General features: G+C 51.3%; 2 protein-coding genes across 2 annotated transcripts; both read left to right on the top strand.

The window, feature by feature from the left end:
• The first annotated feature begins 1,082 nt into the window (after window positions 1-1,082).
• Window positions 1,083-17,337, top strand: LOC105043266 (uncharacterized). Its single transcript, XM_010920746.4, has 8 exons — window positions 1,083-1,293; window positions 1,386-1,532; window positions 1,628-1,725; window positions 16,420-16,492; window positions 16,575-16,635; window positions 16,726-16,811; window positions 16,910-16,999; window positions 17,146-17,337. The coding sequence occupies exons 1-8, from the start codon at window positions 1,192-1,194 to the stop codon at window positions 17,206-17,208; spliced, it is 720 nt and encodes a 239-aa protein (XP_010919048.1). The 5' UTR covers window positions 1,083-1,191; the 3' UTR covers window positions 17,209-17,337.
• Window positions 3,676-5,338, top strand: LOC140857217 (uncharacterized). Its single transcript, XM_073255927.1, has 2 exons — window positions 3,676-4,627; window positions 4,705-5,338. Exons 1-2 carry the CDS (start codon window positions 4,058-4,060, stop codon window positions 5,059-5,061), a joined length of 927 nt encoding a protein of 308 aa, XP_073112028.1. The 5' UTR covers window positions 3,676-4,057; the 3' UTR covers window positions 5,062-5,338.
• Window positions 17,338-17,343: the final 6 nt, after the last annotated feature.

Raw genomic sequence — 17,343 nt, 5'->3', positions numbered from 1 at the left:
ATCAATAAATTGGCAGATTATTTCTAATTCCTTGCAAATGATCAAGAATTGAAGAAAAAAGTTTATGAGGCAATAGCTAAGATTGAATATTTGGAGCTGCATGAGTTGTTGATGGTTAAAGCTGGATTAATAATTGCTCATAATGGTGCAAGTTTGACTTACTTCCTTTCACTATCTCAGAGATTGAGAAAATATAATGTGTTGGATATCATTTATTTAAGTCATAGTTAGGACATTTATTTTGCTAGTTGTGGTTATCTTTGGTACTGCGGTTGTTTGGTTAGATTATCTATAGTAATTTGGTATGAACATTAAGTTAGCTAGTGGGTAATTTTATTAGTAGTTTTGAATTTGAACATGTTAATATTTGTGATGTGCAATTGTTCTAATAAATTACATATACTTCTTGCTGAGAGAAGTATAATGAAGTGAAGCTATTCCATTTAATATATGGATGGTTAACTTTTGTGATGTTTGTTTTTTGTTTTTTATTTTTTATTTTGCTATACTTCTCTCTCTTTCTCTCTCTCTCTCTGATGGTTAATATAATGATATAGATCATGTAATTAGTATTTCCTGTTGAATATATTTTAATTAAAAAAAGATAAAAAATTGTGGTCATCCACTGACGGTGGTGGCAATGGGGGGTGGTCGTCTGCGACAGGGGCGGCAGCCGGCGGCCAGGCATATTGCCGTCCAGCAGTCACGATGTTAGGATGATATTGAGTGTAAATCATAATATATGAATTTTTAATAGATGTAATTTAAAAATATTTTGAAAATTTAATTTTATATTATCGATAACGAAATTATCATATTAAATATGTAAATCAAAATTTTTAATAATTTTATTATAATATTATTTATATATATAAATATAATAATTAATATTATTAATTATTTTATTAATAATAATATATTTTAAAAATAATTTATATTATTTTTTAAAATTATCTGACATGCATCAAATATAGCCGAATAGATTCAATCGTACCGGTGCCCAAACTCTTTTGCACCATTTACCGAGCTTAAGCTAGATGTGTCTAGGTGCGCACCACTCCGTCTCTCACACACATGCCCTTGGCTTTGGAGCGGATAACCACCCAACCAAACCAGCGCTCGGTGCTCCCAACTGAGTAGAGAACAAGACAAACACCGAGAGAGAGTGTGTGCTGCTTCTTCCTTTGGCAGATGGCCGCCCTGGGCGCTGCATCCGCGAACCTGATCGCCCGCATAAGCTCGAAAACACCATCGTCGAGACGCCCAAGCCAAAGAATCTCATGCGTCGGATGGGTGGGAATCCTCGCCCTCTTCCTCTTTTCGTCCTCCCTTTGTCGAATTGGATCGAGCTACTGCTTCATAGCTCCACCCGTTCTTGTTTCCAGGATCCTGAGGGAATTCTGGGCCCGCCGCAGGGGGGCCATATAGCCCGGCTGGAGTTTAAACGGCGCCTCGAGAAGGACGCGGACGCCAGGGAGGACTTCAACCGCCAGGTCCGGGAGGAGAAGGAGCGCCGCCGGGCTCGCCGCGAGGTCTCTCTCTTTTTCTCTCACCCATGTCTTCAACCATTTCCCCTGCTCGCCATCTTTCTCCTTTCTTTATCCCTCGAATCTCCATCTTTTGATAGGCGCGTATGGTGCCGGAGACAAACGAGGGACTGGTGGAGTATTTTCTGGACACGGAAGCTAGGGAGCTCGAGTTCGAGATCGCGAGGTTGAGGTCTCGGTAAGCTGCTTACGAGGGATTCTTTCTGTTACTGTTGTGGCCAATCCCTTTGTCGCCTGGTCGCCGGGAACGAGTGCCTGCAAAGGAAAGTCCACACTGACCGAAGGCTGCTCCGGGGGAACCCTCCGACGGTCAAGTCAGAGAGGAGACTAGACAACAGTGAAAAAGAGACAAGGAGCTCTACGGAGAGAGAGGAGAGAGAGAGATCGCAAGCCTGAGTATTTTCTTTGGGAAGCCCCTCCTGCTAGCACTGTTGCCTTCTCCGATTTATAGTAGGAGGCGGTATGACCTCGCCATCGGTGATGTAGACAACTGGAGAGTTGTCAAATCGTCGGAAGTTGTCATGCCGTTGACAAAGTTGACAGGTCCTAGGAATTAATTCTCGTCCTTAGCAGGACAGCGCCCCAGGCTTTCTAGCAAGGTAATGCCCCCTGGCACTCGTACGACGTTTACTTGATGGGACTGCGGTCCACGCCGCTCATCCGGCATCTAGGAAGGCCTGTAGAGGTGGGACGACAGCCATCCAAACCGATAGTGAGTCGTTGGCGTCCCATCCGATGGGAAGTCGGTGACGGGGGGTCGGCCCTCAGGCGATCGACGGCGACGTGGGGCCGCTAGGCCGACCCGCTCCGGTTGGGGCGCAATCGATACTTGCTGTCGGTGTCGCCCGCGGTCGGTCGGGAGGAGTCGGTCGGTCGGATGGAGTCGGTCGGTCGAGCGGAGTCGGTCGGTTGGATGGAGTCGGTCGGTCGGATGGAGTCGTCGGTCGAGCGGAGTCGGTCGGTATATCCCAACAGTTGCCCCCCCACTCCTGAGCCTGATGTCACATTGGCCCGCGTCTCCACACGGGTAGGATGTTGGGCGAAAGGAGTGGATTCCTTGCTGCATCCTGGACCGAGTTTGCTGACCTCACCGGCGGATAGTCCGGGCGAGTCGATGTCAGGTGTCCCATTGTCCGATGCCGCGACGTCGAACGATCCGGTGTCAGGCGATTGGGTGTCAGACGATCGAGTGTCGGACGATCTGGTGTCAGGCGATCGGGTGTCTTGCGCCTTTTGGGGAACGCAAACCGCCGTCCGGCGCCGGTTCTGGGGACGCGGGTCGTTGTCAGGCATCCCATCGGGGACGCGAATCGCCGCGGGCAATTTAATTCCGAATCGCGGCCCTTCCGCCACGTGTCAGGGGTTGTTGGCCCGGCGTCCCCCGCATTTAATGAAGGTGGCGTGGCCTTCCCGGGATGGGTGCACCGAACCGCCGGATCGAAAAGGGGGCCCGGATGCCGCCACGTGTCGCTCATCCGAGAAGTCTCGATCGGCGCGGCGTCATCTCGGCCGTCGAACAGCCCTATATATATGGGGCCACTTGTATTCGAAGCTCCATTTCTGACGGTTTCGCTGCGGAGACTCTGCCCAAGCGGTCTCTCTGTCGTCGACGGCAGCTGCGCCCACCCCCACTCCCGCAAGGGTTCGTTTGGAGCTCGTCCCCTCCTTTCTTTTCCTCCTCCTTCTTCGATTTCGTCTTCTTCTTGGTTCTGGTGTTATGGCCAGAATCTCTCCTCAGGAGGCTCGGTCGGGAAACTCGACCGACGACCTTCGATCGACTCCGGAAGTTGAGGTTTCCTCGCTTTCGGAGCCGAGTGTCGATCGGCTTCGGGATCAGTATCGTATCCCGGAGCAGTTCCGACTTTCCGCCCCAGGGACTGGCGGTCGGGTTAACAACCCGCCCGCGAGCCAGGTGGCATTGTACGTCGAGGACCTCCGAGCTGGTCTTCGACTTCCGATTCCGGAGTTCGTCCGGAATCTGCTAGATTATTACGGACTTTGTCCGGCGCAACTGGCGCCGAACTCTGTTCGGCTAATAATCAGCTTCGCCCTGTTGTGTCAGCTTCTGCCGACCAACCCTCGTATCTCTCTCTTCGGGCATTTTTTGTCCTCCGACCCCACCCTAAGGCCCGAGGGTGGTGGCTCTTCAACCCCCGGAAGGGTCTTTCCTTTATCACTGGCCTTCCATCGTCCATTCACGGATGGAAGAAACATTTTTCTTTGTTTCCTCTTCTTCTCCCTGGGGCTTTCCTTCTCACTGGGGCGTGCCTCGAACCGAGGCAAACGAGAACAGCCGGGTGGAGGCGGACGATCGGGAGGACTTCCACCGACTCAAAGACATGTCGGTCCCGAAGCAGAGGGAGCTTGTTACCGAACAAGCCCTTTATGACGCTGGCCTGAGCTTGGTCCCCCGTCTAGGTATCGTCCGATCCATCGGTTGTCTTTTTATTTGGCATTCATTCTCGTGCATATACTGATCCTTTTGTCGGCATTGCAGGGACACGCCAAGGATGAGGCCGACCGATGCTGAGATCAGGCAATATGTGGCGAGGAAGAGGCCGGCGTCGGGGGCTGGACCTTCACGGCCGTCGAAGAAACCCTCCGCAGCGGCGCCGACCGTCGCAGCGTCGGCGATCGATCAGTCGGAGCCGGTGATTGCACTCTCGGCTCCGACGGTGCAACCGGAGGAAAGGCCGACGGAGGTAGCGGCTGAAGGAACGTCGGCGGCTTCGCCGACGGGAGTAGCGTCGGACGCCGTTCGGGAACCCGAACGTCATCCGTCGGCGTCTGCAGCGGCAACGGGGGGTGCTGTGTCAAGCTCGAGCATCCCTTCCTTACCCGATCCACTGGCTGGGGCGGCCGATCGGGGGAAAGCCCCGATGGACCCCGCTGACGACACAAGATCGGGGAGTCGCACCGCGCCACCTGGCGCTCAGGTCCCTGAAGGAGCGTCGGCGCTGGCCGACCACAACCTGGCCAGGAGACTGTGCCAGGGGATCCTTCTCCCAGCCGACGTGGAGGTGCTGAAGTCTCGGCAAGTGATCGAGATGCTATCTTCGTTCTACCCGATCATGGTCGGGGTAAGTTCCACTTCGTCTTCCTTCGTTCTTAGTGTTTTCATTACTTCGCTTTCCTGACATAGTGCCCACGTTTGCAGCTAATCTATACCATGTCCGAACTTGAGGCCGGGTACCGGAGGTTCGGGAACGTTCGGGCGACCTGGAAGGACAGGGCGGTGGCCGTCGAAGCCGACAGGGCGATGCTGGTCGAACACTTGAAGCAGTCGACCGATCGGGAGGCAAAGCTGGTGGACGAGATCTCTCGTCTCGGGTCCGAGCTCAAGTCGGCCCGTAAGGAAGCCAAGCGCAAGGGTCGGACTGCGCACCGTCTGCGGCGCGAGCGGGACGGCGTCGCCGCCGAGCTCGAGGCCGAACGCGAGCAGCTTCGGGTCAGCTGGAGAGTCTCGCCAAGGCCGAGGAGGACTTGTCGATTGCCCAAGCCGATGCCGACATAGCGAAGGCAGAGGCGGAGTCGGCGAAGGACTCTCTCGATCGGGCGGAAGCGGAGGCAAGGTCGGCGAAGGAGTCAGTGAGTCGGACAGTGGATGACTTCCGTGGCTCCGACCGGTATCGAGAGGAGCTGCTGGAGTCCGGCTTTGCGTCGTACCGGGTGGGGTACGAGGATGGTCGGGACGCAGTCCATGCTCTGTACTCGGAGCTGGACCTCAGCGGCATCATTCCACTGGGGGTCGAGGACCAAGCCACGGAAGAGATGGCCGACCCGTCGTCGGGGGGCGTGCTGTGGGGGAGAGGCCGTCCCGGAACAGATTGCCGAAGGAGGGACGGCCCTGACTCCTGACCAGGCCCCGACCCATGATCCAGCGCCGACCGCCAATCCAGCACCGACCGACGATCCTGCCTCGACCGTCGACCCAGTGCCGATCACGGTGGATACACCGGTCATCCCCGAGCTTCCGTCAGTCGAGGAGATTGACTCCGAAGGATGATCGCGGCCTTGTCTTCCTTTATTGTTTTCGTTTTTCTTTGCGCACTTGTAATCGGGCTTCGGCCCGATTTTGTAATCAAATGAACTTAAGAAAATTCTAGTTCCCTTTTCGACTTCCCTTTCTTGCCTGTTGGGATGTACTTGTAATCGTGGGGTCATAAGGTCGGAGAGCCGCAGCCTTGGCATGCCGCATTAGGACACCCAACGTCATCCCGAGTCGTTAGTCGAGATAGTTGGTGGTTCGGTATAGGATAGGCAAGACGAACCCCGACCATTAATCGCCCGTCTCAAGACCTGGACCGAACATCCGTCGTTAGGCCGTAAACCGAGTGCTAGAGTCGAACGTACGTCGTCCTGTCGTGAGTCGGGGGTCGACCGACTTCCAGGCACGAGTCCGCTGAGTCGGTCGTGCCGGCGGAGTCGAAGGTCGTTCGTGGGGAAGAAAGTCGACCGTCTTTCGGGTGCACCCCGATGACCCTAGTGTCGTTCGATGCGATCAGTCGGACTGCGCCAGGTACATCATCGCGCGCGGTCGACGTGTCTGGTCGGGGAAGCGATGGCAAGTCGGGTCCCCCTTACCCAGACGTAGGTCGGGCACTTGTGCAGCGCCGTGTGATAAACGGTGATAAGCCGAATACCCTTCGACCGGCTTCGACCCGGTCGGTAAGTCGCGAACGCAGCGTTGGTTGCGTTGGCGCTTGTGCCTTTCCGGGCCGGAGCGGGGTCGGCGAGTCGGCCGATCGTTCTGCCCGAACGTTCTAGCCGAAAGCTTTAGATGTAGGAGTGTAACTCCCGTTTTCGCAAGCGCGTCGATCCTTCAAACGTTCGACGCACCGTCGGCGGTCAGTCCGACGGCCCGCAGTAGAACGTTAAGTCCGTGTTGGGATGTCGGAGGCTCGCATTCCTTGGTGAGCGCCGAACCACAGTCGAAGGGTCGAAACTCCAGACTTCGAAGTTTAAACTGAGTTCGTATTCCAAATGGGGGAGGTACATAGTTCACTGATAGTACAACCTCAGATTGTCGGCGTTCCAGGTCCGGGGAATGGGTTTCCCTTCCAGGGTTTCCAGTCGGTAAGCTCTCGGTCCGTAGGCGTCGGCTACCTTGTAGGGTCCCTCCCAGTTCGGGGACAATTTTCCCTGATCCAAGGGTTTTGAGACTTCCGCCTTTCTCAAGATCAGGTCTCCAGGTCGAAAGAGCTTTGGCTTTACCCTGGCGTTGTAATATCGGGCCACCTTTTATCGGTAAGAAGCCATACGAAGTTGTGCCTCGCGTCGGAGCTTGGGTAAGAGGTCCAAGTCGGCCCTCCGACACTCGGAGTTATCCGGCTCACGATATTGCTCGACCCTAGTTGATGGCAATCCGATCTCCAGCGGGATCATGGCTTCCGTTCCATAGGCCAAGCTGAAAGGTGATTCTCCGATCGGAATACGGGGTGTCGTCCGGTATGCCCATAGGACAGAGTTCAGCTCTTCGACCCAGAGGCCCTTGGCTTCATTCAGTCGGGTTTTGAGCCCATGCAATATGGTCCGGTTGGTCACCTCGACCTCGCCGTTAGACTGTGGATGTCCGACCGAGGTTAGTCGGTGCGTGATCTGAAATCTCGCGCAGAAGTCTCTGAAGTCCTGGTTGTCGAACTGCCGCCCATTATCGGTAATGATGGTGTTTGGTAGTCCGAACCGAAAGATGATGGACTTCTGTACGAAGTCTTCCATCTTCCGCTCAGTGATTTGTGCTAAGGATTCGGCTTCCACCCATTTAGTGAAATAGTCGATCGCGACGACGATGAATTTTCGTTGTCCGGACGCTGGGGGAAAAGGTCCGAGTATGTCGATTCTCCACTGGGCGAAGGGCCACGGGGCGATGACCGGAGCAAGCTGGCTGGCGGGTCGGTGTTGTATGTTGGCATACTTCTGGCATGGTTCGCACCTCCGAACCAATTCAGCAGCGTCCTTCTTCATAGTGGGCCAATAGTAGCCCTGTCGCAGGACTTTGTAAGCCAAGGACTTGCCCCCCAAGTGATCGCCACAGATTCCTTCATGTACTTCTCTGAGGGCATAATCCGCGTCGGTCGGCCCCAGGCACTTCAGCAAGGGAAAGGAGAATGACCTTTTATACAGTCGGCCGTCGATCATTACGTACTGGGAAGCCGCCCACCGGAGTCGTCTGGCCTCCGCAGGATCTTTGGGGGTAGATCCGTCGGTCAGGTACTGAGCGATCGGGTCCATCCAGCTCGGCTCCGCCACTAATTGCAGTACTTCCTCGACCTCGTCGATGCTCGGCCGCTCAAGACTTTCCACGAAGGTCCGGCCCAAGGCGCCGTAGTCGGATGTCGCGAGCCTGGAGAGCGCGTCGGCCCGAGCATTTTTCGCCTTGGGGATGCGGGAGATCTCGAAGTATTCGAAGGGCGCCACGAGATCTTTCACTTTTTGGTGGTACTTGGCCATGGTCGGATCCCGTGTTTCGAACTCGCCTTTGATCTGCCCAACGATCAGTTGAGAGTCGGAGAAGACTTTGAGTCGGCCAACCCTGAGCTCAAATGCTAACTTCAAACCCGCGACGAGCGCCTCATACTCGGCCTGATTGTTGGAGGCCTTGAAGTCGAATCGGAGGGCGTGCTCAGTAACCACCCCCTCCGAGTTGGTGAGTAGGAAACCGGCCCCGCTCCCTTGAGCATTGGAATTTCCGTCGATGTGCAACACCCAGGCCGAATCGGGGTCACAGTCGGGGGTCCCGACCTCCGCGGGCTTCCCTCCCCCGACGGTAGGTCGGTCGTCGGGCATTCGGCGATGAAGTCGGCCAGAACTTGAGCTTTGAGGGCAGGTCGTGGCCGGTATTGGATGTCGAATTCGCTCAGTCTCACGGCCCATTTCGCCAGCCTTCCTGATGTGTCGGGGCGATGCAAGATGGCTCTCAGGGGCTGGTCGGTGAGGACCACGATGGCGTGTGCCTGGAAGTACGGACGGAGTCGCTGTGCCGAAATGACTAGAGCAAAAATTATTTTCTCTGCTTTCGAGTACCGAGTCTCGGCTTCGTGGAGCACCTTGCTGACATAATATATCGGTTGGTGAACCCGGTTCTCGTTCTCTCGGACGAGCACCGAACTAACTGCCTCCGGGGAAGTAGCCAGGTAAAGGTACAGGACCTCCCCGACCTCCGATCTCACGAGGAGCGGCGGAGAGGCCAGGTACCTCTTCAGTTCCTCGAAGGCTTGCCGGCACTCGTCCGGCCAAGAGAACTGCTTGGCTTGTCGCAAGGTTTTGAAGAACGGGAGGCATCTCTCAGCCGACCGAGAAATGAATCGGCTGAGCGCGATGATCCTTCCGTTGAGTTGCTGCACCTCCTTCTTGGTGTCCGGGTGTCGCATATCGACGATGGCCCTGATCTTCTCGGGGTTAGCCTCGATTCCCCGTTGTGAGACAAGGAATCCTAGGAACTTCCCCGAGGTCACTCCGAAGGCGCACTTGGTCGGGTTCAACTTCATCCGGTGTCATCGTAGAGTGCGGAAGGTTTCTTCGAGATCCCGAATATGATCCGGAATTTGCGCACTCTTTACCAGCATGTCGTCGACGTACACTTCCATGTTGCGCCCGATCTGATCTTTAAAGACCTTGTTGACCAGTCGTTGGTAGGTGGCGCCAGCGTTCTTCAGTCCGAACGGCATTACTCTGTAATAGTAGAGGCCCTTGGCGGTTACGAAAGCGGTGTGTTCCTCGTCCTCGGGCGCCATCCGGATCTGGTTGTACCCTGCGAAGGCGTCCATGAAGCTGAGCAGTCGGTAGCCGGACGTTGCATCCACCAGCTGATCGATCTTCGGAAGTGGGAAGCTGTCCTTTGGACAGGCTCGATTCAAGTCGGTGTAGTCGATGCAGATTCTTCATTTTCCGTTGGCTTTTTTCACCATCACAACGTTGGCGAGCCAATCGGGATAAGTGGTCTCCCTGATGAAGCCTGCCTCGAGTAGCTTATCCACCTCCTCGTCGATGGCCTTCTGTCTTTCTGGAGCGAAAGATCTTTTCTTCTGCCTTATCGGCCTCGCTGATGGGTCGATGTTGAGTCGATGGGTCATCGTCTCTGGGGGAATTCCCGGCATATCCGCCGCCGACCAAGCGAATACGTCGGTATTTGCCTTCAGTAGCTCTGCCAAATGTCGCCGCTCGGGGTCGGGTAATTGAGACCCGACCCATACCTTCCGGTCGGGGTTCCCTGCTATCGCGATGGGAACGAGCTGTTCGGCCGGCTCGCCCCGCTCTTCTTCCTCCCGTTGGTCCAGCTTATCGGCCGTCAGGGGCCTTTCGATTCGTCGTTTTGAGCGGAGATCTGAAAGCATCGACGGGCGAGGTGTTGATCTCCGCGCATCTCCCCGATGCCGTTTTTGGTCGGAAACCGAACTAGGAGATGATACGTCGAAACTATCGTCTTGAGGGCGTTCAGTCCGGATCTTCCGAGTATGGCGTTGTAGGCGGAGGGCACTTGGACGACCGCGAAAGTCAGGAGGACCATGCTTTGTCGTGGTTCGGCTCCAGCCGTCACGGGCAGGGTGACCTCTCCTTCCACTGCGACAGCGTCTCCAGCGAAACCTATTAGGGGCGTAGAGACTCTCTTGAGTCGGTCGGCCGACAATCGCATCCGTGAGAAGGTCGAGTAAAACAGAACGTTCGTTGAACTTCCATTATCTACAAAATTCTTTTTACATCATAATTGGCTATTGTTGCCGAGACAACAACAGCATCATCATGGGGGATTTGGATGCCCCGAACATCTTCTTCTGTAAAGGTAATCACATCGTCCGGGCGTAGCTTCTTCGCCGGCTCCCCTCCAGCAGACGCTCTCGGGCCCAGCCGTTTGGAAATCATGTTGATGACTCCGGTCGTAGGTCGATTATCAGTCGCTTCTTGGGTCGGCTGGGGTCGTCGGTCGGCAACGGGTTGGGTTGGTGGGTTTCTTCGAAATTTACCGAGATATCCTCGGCGGATGAGGGCTTCAATCTCATCCTTAAGCTGGATGCATTGCTCGGTATTGTGGCCGTGGCCCCGGTGGAATCGACAGTATTTCCGTCGGTCGAGGCCCTTTGCCTTCAAAGGCGGAGGCCGTCGCAGGTACTGTTCCCCTTCGATCTCCATCAGAATCTACGCACGGGGAGCAGAGAGGAGAGTATAGGAATCGTACCTGGGGCGCATCGGCCTTGGGCTCCGTCGTCGGGGCGACCTCTGGTCTCGTCGTGGGGGTGATACCCGACCGTCGGTCGGGGGCCTGCTAGGCACAGCTGGGTCCCGACCCTTCCTCCGCTTCTCCTTCGGGCCCTTGAATTCGGTCGAGCGTCGGTCGGAGGCTCCTTCGTCCGCGCGCATGTACTTGTACGCGTGCTCCAATAATTCGACATACGTCCGGGGGAGGGTCTTGTCCAGGGAGTAAGTGAATCGGAACGCCCTCAGCCCCCGTTTCATGGTCGAGATGGCCATGTCTTCGTTGAGGTCCCGGACCTCAAGCGTGGCTGCGTTGAATCGCGCCACGAAGTGTCGGAGCGTCTCATTTTCCCCTTGTTTAAGAGAGAAAAGGCTGTCCGATGTTCGGGGTGGCCTTCGGCTGGTGCTGAAGTGGGCCGCGAAGGAGTGCTCGAGCTGCCCGAAGGAGTGGATACTTCCCGATCGAAGACCGGAGTACCAGGCCCTGGCAGCTTTGCGTAGCGTGGTGGGGAAGCCAATGCAAAGGAGAGGGTCGGTTGCCCCTGGATCGTCATGAGAGCTCTGTAGCTCTCCAGGTGGTCGATCGGGTCGGTGGAGCCGTCGTAGGGCTCCACGTGCGGCATTTTGAACCGACTGGGGATCGGCTCGTCAAGGATGAGTCGGGAGAGAGGTTGGGCGGTCTGAAAGTCAACGTCGTTCGAGGACTTCTGTCCGTCCACCGGCAACTGGGCAAGCCGACGATCGATCTCGTCGAACCTGCGTTCGTAGTCGTCGATCCGTCGGTGCTGGGAGACCCCAGGAGTGGAGTCTCCAGAGGAGTCCGAGAGAGAGGCGGACGGCGTCCACGGTCGCTTCTCCTTCCTTGCCCGTTCCAGCTGGGAAGGGGAGGGCCGTCGAGCCCGACGGGCGTCGCGCCGTGGGCGCTCCCCTCGTTCCGGTGGGAGTGGGGTGACAGGGGCTCTGGAGAAGGCGACGGCGAACGGTGCGGGCGTCGGCGGCTACTCCTAGAGGGTATCGGATGCGCCGCCGGTCGCTCGCCTGGTGAAGGCGGCAGCCAGATCGGTTGCTGAAGGCCTTTGACCGCGTCTGTTAGCACGGTCATCTGCCGAACTATTGCCGCGATCTGCGCCTCCGTGGTCACTCCGGGACGCGGAGAGCTGGGCTCCGCCATGGAGGGTGGAGGGGAGGCCTCTTCCCGGCGGGAAGAGCGCCTCGCCGATCCAGTGACCCTCGACCGTTGAGCTCTTGTCTTCGTCATCTCGAATTTCGTGGGGACAGTGTACCGTCCGTAGATGTCCTGTACACGTGACTGTTAGTTATGTCCCCCTTCCTGGCGCACCAATCTGTTGCGGCCAATCCCCTCGTCGCCTGGTCGCCGGGAACGAGCGCTTGCAAAGGAAAGTCCACACTGACTGGAGGCTGCTCCGGCGGAGACCCTCCGACGGTCAAGTCAGAGAGGAGACTAGGCAACAGTGAAAAGGAGACAATGAGCTCTACGGAGAGAGAGGGGGAGAGAGAGAGAGCAAGCCTGAGTGTTTTCTCTGGGAAGCCCCCCCTGCTAGCACTGTTGCATTCTCCGATTTATAGTAGGAGGTGGTATGGCCTCGCCATCGGTGATGTAGACAACTGGAGAGTTGTCAAATCGCCGGAAGTTGTCATGCCGTTGACAAAGTTGACAGGTCCTAGGAATTAATTCTCGTCCTTAGCAGGACAGCGCCCCAGGCTTCCTGGCAGGGTAATGCCCCCTGGCGCTCGTACGGCGTTTACTTGATGGGATTGCGGCCCACGCCGCTCATCCGGCATCTAGGAAGGCCTGTAGAGGTGGGACGACAGCCATTCAAACCGATAGTGAGTCGTTGGCGTCCCATCCGATGGGAAGTCGGTGACGGGGGGTCGGCCCTCAGACGATCGGCGGCGACGTGGGGCCGCTAGGCCGACCCGCTCCGGTCAGGGCGCAATCGATAGTTGCTGTCGGTGTCGCCCGCGGTCGGTCGGGAGGAGTCGGTCGGTCGGATGGAGTCGGTCGGTCGAGCGGAGTCGGTCGGTTGGATGGAGTCGGTCGGTCGGATGGAGTCGGTCGGTCACGCGGAGTCGGTCGGTATATCCCAATAGTTACCATTCAAAAAGCGTGTGGGCAATGCATTGGATTGATTCGCAGTGACACAGGCTGGTTGAAATCGAAGGAAAATAAGGAATTTACTTGCCTGGTTTTCTGACATTAAAATTTCATGCAAGATTGCATTGACTAAATAGATAAAATAACCAGAGAGTTGATAGTTCTCTTACAGATAGGATTGATAAACAGAATAATCAGTTGTGGTAATATTTCATGCTTAATCATCTACAAGTGAATGAGTTGACATATGTGGATAAACATTTATGACTTGTTCTAATTGAATGTTATGTGATTTTGTTTGAATTTAGCATAATTATAAAGCTCCTGTTTTCCTTTTCAGGGTGATGGTTTTCATTCAATTGTTCAGTGGCATACTTAATTTAAACATGAATATTTCCTTGACCTTTGTAATTTCTATTATCTTCACAATATAACACGTTGTAGATCTTTGAATAGATTTACATATGGATCTTACATATTAAACTATTCTCTGTAGATCATAGGCTTTTTGGCATGTGAATGGGTTCAAGGTAGTTAAACCTATGCAATGGACTCGATCTCTTTGTAATTAGCCATGTTGTGGCCATATGTGATAGACAAATTGGTCAATTCAACCCTATGAATATCAAAGGGTTGCAATTTGTTAATTAATATAAGAAAGGTGACTGGCAAGTTCTCCTATGTCCTCCATCATTCTTCCTTTCTTGTTTTTTCTTCACTTATTCTCTTTCATTGTAAAAGTAAGGATCATGTTTCAGAAATAAACCATGATCTTGTTAGGACATATGACCGATATATTAATGTTTATAGACTCGCGTGATCGCACCAAATGACTAAATTACCATATAAATGCATATGTATAAATTCTAAGTATTTATACATATCTATATTGAGGGTAGGCTTTGGCACAACAATAAGGTTGCTCTTTTGTGACCTGAGTGTCATCGGTTCGAAATATGGAAACAGCTTCTCCGCATGCAGCTTAAGGCTGTGTACATCTGATGCTCTCAGCTTCCACAGTGGTAGGAGCCTCGTGTATGGGTCATCTTTTTCTTACATGCCATATTCATATAGCTTAGACCTTCCCAAGTTAAGAGGGATGCCAATTGGTTGAGCTATAGCCAGTTGTCCAACAATGTCAATAGACTATCTAGAGTCCTAGAGATGCCTTAGTATATGTATAACCATAAGTCTACATCTATCTAAAAGCTCCCTTATGCTAGATCTCAGTTACGAGTTTACCATGAGGACGATTGGAACCCCATCTAGATAATGGATCTGTTAATAGGAAAGAAAAAGATGCTATGAACGTAAAATAGCAGTGAATGTGGTATGTAGGGAGTTCCTTGGTGCAAAATCAAAAGGATGAGCTAAGGTGGTGCTTGAGGACACAATCATGAAGAGACCACAAGCACGGTATGTGCTAATGTAGCTGATGAGAGATAAATAAGTGTGTGCAAAATGAGTTAAAACTACATTAGTTTAAGGAAAGATGACATTGAATTGGTGACCAAGGAAGCTATATTGGGCAAGATCTACCTAGATCTTGAAACTTTCAAGTTTGAATTGCAATGACAATACATAAGTTAATAACACCAGTGAAGAGTATGACTTGAATAGACCATGGATGCACCTTAGCAGCTGAATACCAAAAGCACAAAAGTCAAATGTGAATGGGGAAAAGGGAATCAGGGCACTTTGCAATGGCATAAGAAGAGTAAGATAGAAATTTGCATATGGGCAGTTCTGGTAAGAAATGGCTACTGCAAAATGCCAAGCATGGCTAAAAGGGCTGCCAGGTCTTAAAAAGATTAGTTCAAAAAGAAAGACGGTTGGGGAGCTGCCTAAGAAATGGTATGCATATGCTAAAAGCTAGGTAGCTGTATCAGTGGAAGTCTCTCGAAATAGATGGTGATATGGAGGAGGGGGACGGGGTTGAAATGTACAAGTGCATGGTTAAGGCTTTCTCCAAAAAAGAATCAACCTTGCATTCTGCGTCTTTCAGAACAGCTGACTGCTAATCCCCTGCCAGCACAATCCCACGCCCCCGCGGCCCCCCCACCCCACCCCACCAACCCTCCCCTCTTTAAAAGAGTTGTCAACCACGACACCCATCTAATCCACCATGTTGTAAGATAAGTCTGCAGGAGAATGCTCTAAGAATCTGGCATGCAAATGGATTAATAAAGTTTCTGTTTATTCCAATGGTGATTACTGGTCTGCCTGAGAATGCTCTAAAAATCTGGCGTGCAAGTTGATTGCTTAAAGTTTCTGTTTTTTCCAAGGGTGATTGCACTGTTATGTTGGCTGTAGTCGGGTATCCATAAACAAGTATCAGCTATATTGCTCATGGACTGGTCGAAACTTAATTGTTGGTAAAGGAATATGCTCATTTTCATTGAAACTTTTTGGTAATAAAATTCAACTCATCAATCATTTTCTGTTTTAATAGCTAACTTTGACCGGACACCAACCAGTTTTATGTGAAAGAATGCTTTCCTAGATGGATTTATTGTGGAGAAGGTCTTTTTGACGCTACCACAGGATAATCTTGCTGAGGAGAATAATAAACAGTTTTTTAATTAAAGAAAATCGATTTAGGATTTATTATAATCACCAAGTTTTTGCTTGAAAAGTTTGATGCAAGCAAATAAAGGGTATTGATTGATCATTCTGTACACAATTCTCATGTCAAGATTTTGTCATTTAATACTTGCCTGCTTTTTTAAAGCCTCATCTTTATGTGACATTTCATATTCTTTGATATTTAAAAGGTGTTCCAGCCAAGGTATTCATACAGGAAGAATGGTTGTTTTAAAGCTGTAGTATCATTTTGATTTTTTATTTGGCAAGTTTCCTCATTGATATGAGATCAGTTATGGTATGTCTTGTAACTTGAAAATTATCTGTTGTAAAGTGTAGAAGTAAACTGTTGCTTCATGGCTAACACAGCTTGTGAGCTTGCATTGTTGAAGCCCTTGTTGAAGTTTATCCAAGAAGCCCTTAAAGTTCTCTTGTGACAACCAAATAGATGTGTAATCTTGCCATCCATTTAAGTAGAATTTTACTCAATGAAAGCCAGAAATTGTTTTCATCTAATATTAGGTAAATGGATCAAGTTGCTGATTTTATCTAACCAAGTTCTTTTTTTCATGAATCTCATCTTCCATGGAGAGGTTCGCTAACTATTGTGCTGCATTGCTTGCTAAAATTTATGAAGGAGATAGCTCTTCAGTCCCTGAATATACTTTGGTATGTTCAAATTAGTACTCCATTATGATGTCCTAATGTGACCCTTTCTGGAATTGGATGATGGGGAAGGATCCTTGCATGGTTCTTTGCGGTTACTACAGTCGTTTTTGTCTGTCCACATAATTATCTAATTGATTTATTGAACATTCTTGTATTCACAAAATGATAATTGAAAGGAAGCAAAAAAGAATCCCTTTTGATTGCAACAAGTACATAAAAATGCAACCTGATCTGCAAATAAAATTTACAAATCAGTGCTGAAGCTCCCTTTATCAGATTCTTTAACGGATAAGTTGAGACCATGTGAATGTGCAGATTGAACAAAGAGTTCTTTGATCACTTACAACTCGAGCTTGGAAAACTACGATTTGCAGTGACCAGAACTAAGGTCTTTTCTTGAAATAAGTCACTTTTGATTACTCTCTTGGTAGTTGGATATGGATTTGACCAACCTTTATAATGTTTTGCAGGAGATGGAGGACAGCATAATTGAGTTGGAAGCAATGCAGAAAGTTTTGCTGGAGGGAACAGGTCTATTATTATCCTGAAAGTCCCTTGTATAGGAGGTTGATCTTCTCTCTTCTCTAAACAATAAAAATTCTGTCTCAATCTTTGTTACAGAAGCATATGATAAGATGGAAACTGACCTCGTACTAGCAAAAGAAAGGCTCATGAAAATATTGCAGTCAAAGGATAGGAAGGCAACTGTATGATCAATACATTATTTCCTTGCTCTTCAACAATTATTTTCAGTTTCTGATTAACTAGATCTGAGTCCGACCGGTGAATATTTCTTTATATGCAGTTATTAGAGATGGTTGAGCAGAATGAGCTGAACAGATCTGTATTGGCTCTTCTTGATGAAAATATAGCAAGTGCACTAAAAAATGAGCAGGTGGTGCATTTTTTCTTGCTTGCTTCCTTTTTTTTGTCTCAATGCGGCAAGGGGGTGGTTAGGGGTTCGGGTGGGTGCATGCATGCCCAAGTGTCTTTGTTGTTTTGTCACTCATTGATTCATATGTTTTACCCTTTGATTTGCAGAAAGAAGCTGCAGCTTTTATGGAGAATGTCCGTTCATCTATTCTGAAGTATATCACGATATGATACATAAACAGACATTTTGTAAGCTACCCTGTACTTTTGCTTACCTTCCAAGTTCAGCTTGAAAATTGCCTGTACTGCCTTATGCTTTCTTTTGTGTTTATCGTATATACCGATGTTGCTTTCGGAAAAGTTGCT

The sequence above is a fragment of the Elaeis guineensis genome, chromosome 4, assembly GCF_000442705.2.
Source record: "Elaeis guineensis isolate ETL-2024a chromosome 4, EG11, whole genome shotgun sequence".
Lineage (NCBI taxonomy): Eukaryota > Viridiplantae > Streptophyta > Magnoliopsida > Arecales > Arecaceae > Elaeis > Elaeis guineensis.
This window is presented reverse-complemented; position numbering and strand designations above follow the sequence as displayed.

Bases quoted from the DNA above. Each gene is read 5' to 3' on its own strand.
- LOC140857217 (XM_073255927.1), top strand. From the start codon at position 4,058: ATGAGGCCGACCGATGCTGAGATCAGGCAATATGTGGCGAGGAAGAGG. The intron at 4,628-4,704 runs GTAAGTTCCACT...CCACGTTTGCAG, and splicing joins TCTACCCGATCATGGTCGGG to CTAATCTATACCATGTCCGA.
- LOC105043266 (XM_010920746.4), top strand. From the start codon at position 1,192: ATGGCCGCCCTGGGCGCTGCATCCGCGAACCTGATCGCCCGCATAAGC. The intron at 1,533-1,627 runs GTCTCTCTCTTT...ATCTTTTGATAG, and splicing joins GCCGCCGGGCTCGCCGCGAG to GCGCGTATGGTGCCGGAGAC. The intron at 16,493-16,574 runs GTCTTTTCTTGA...AATGTTTTGCAG, and splicing joins TTGCAGTGACCAGAACTAAG to GAGATGGAGGACAGCATAAT.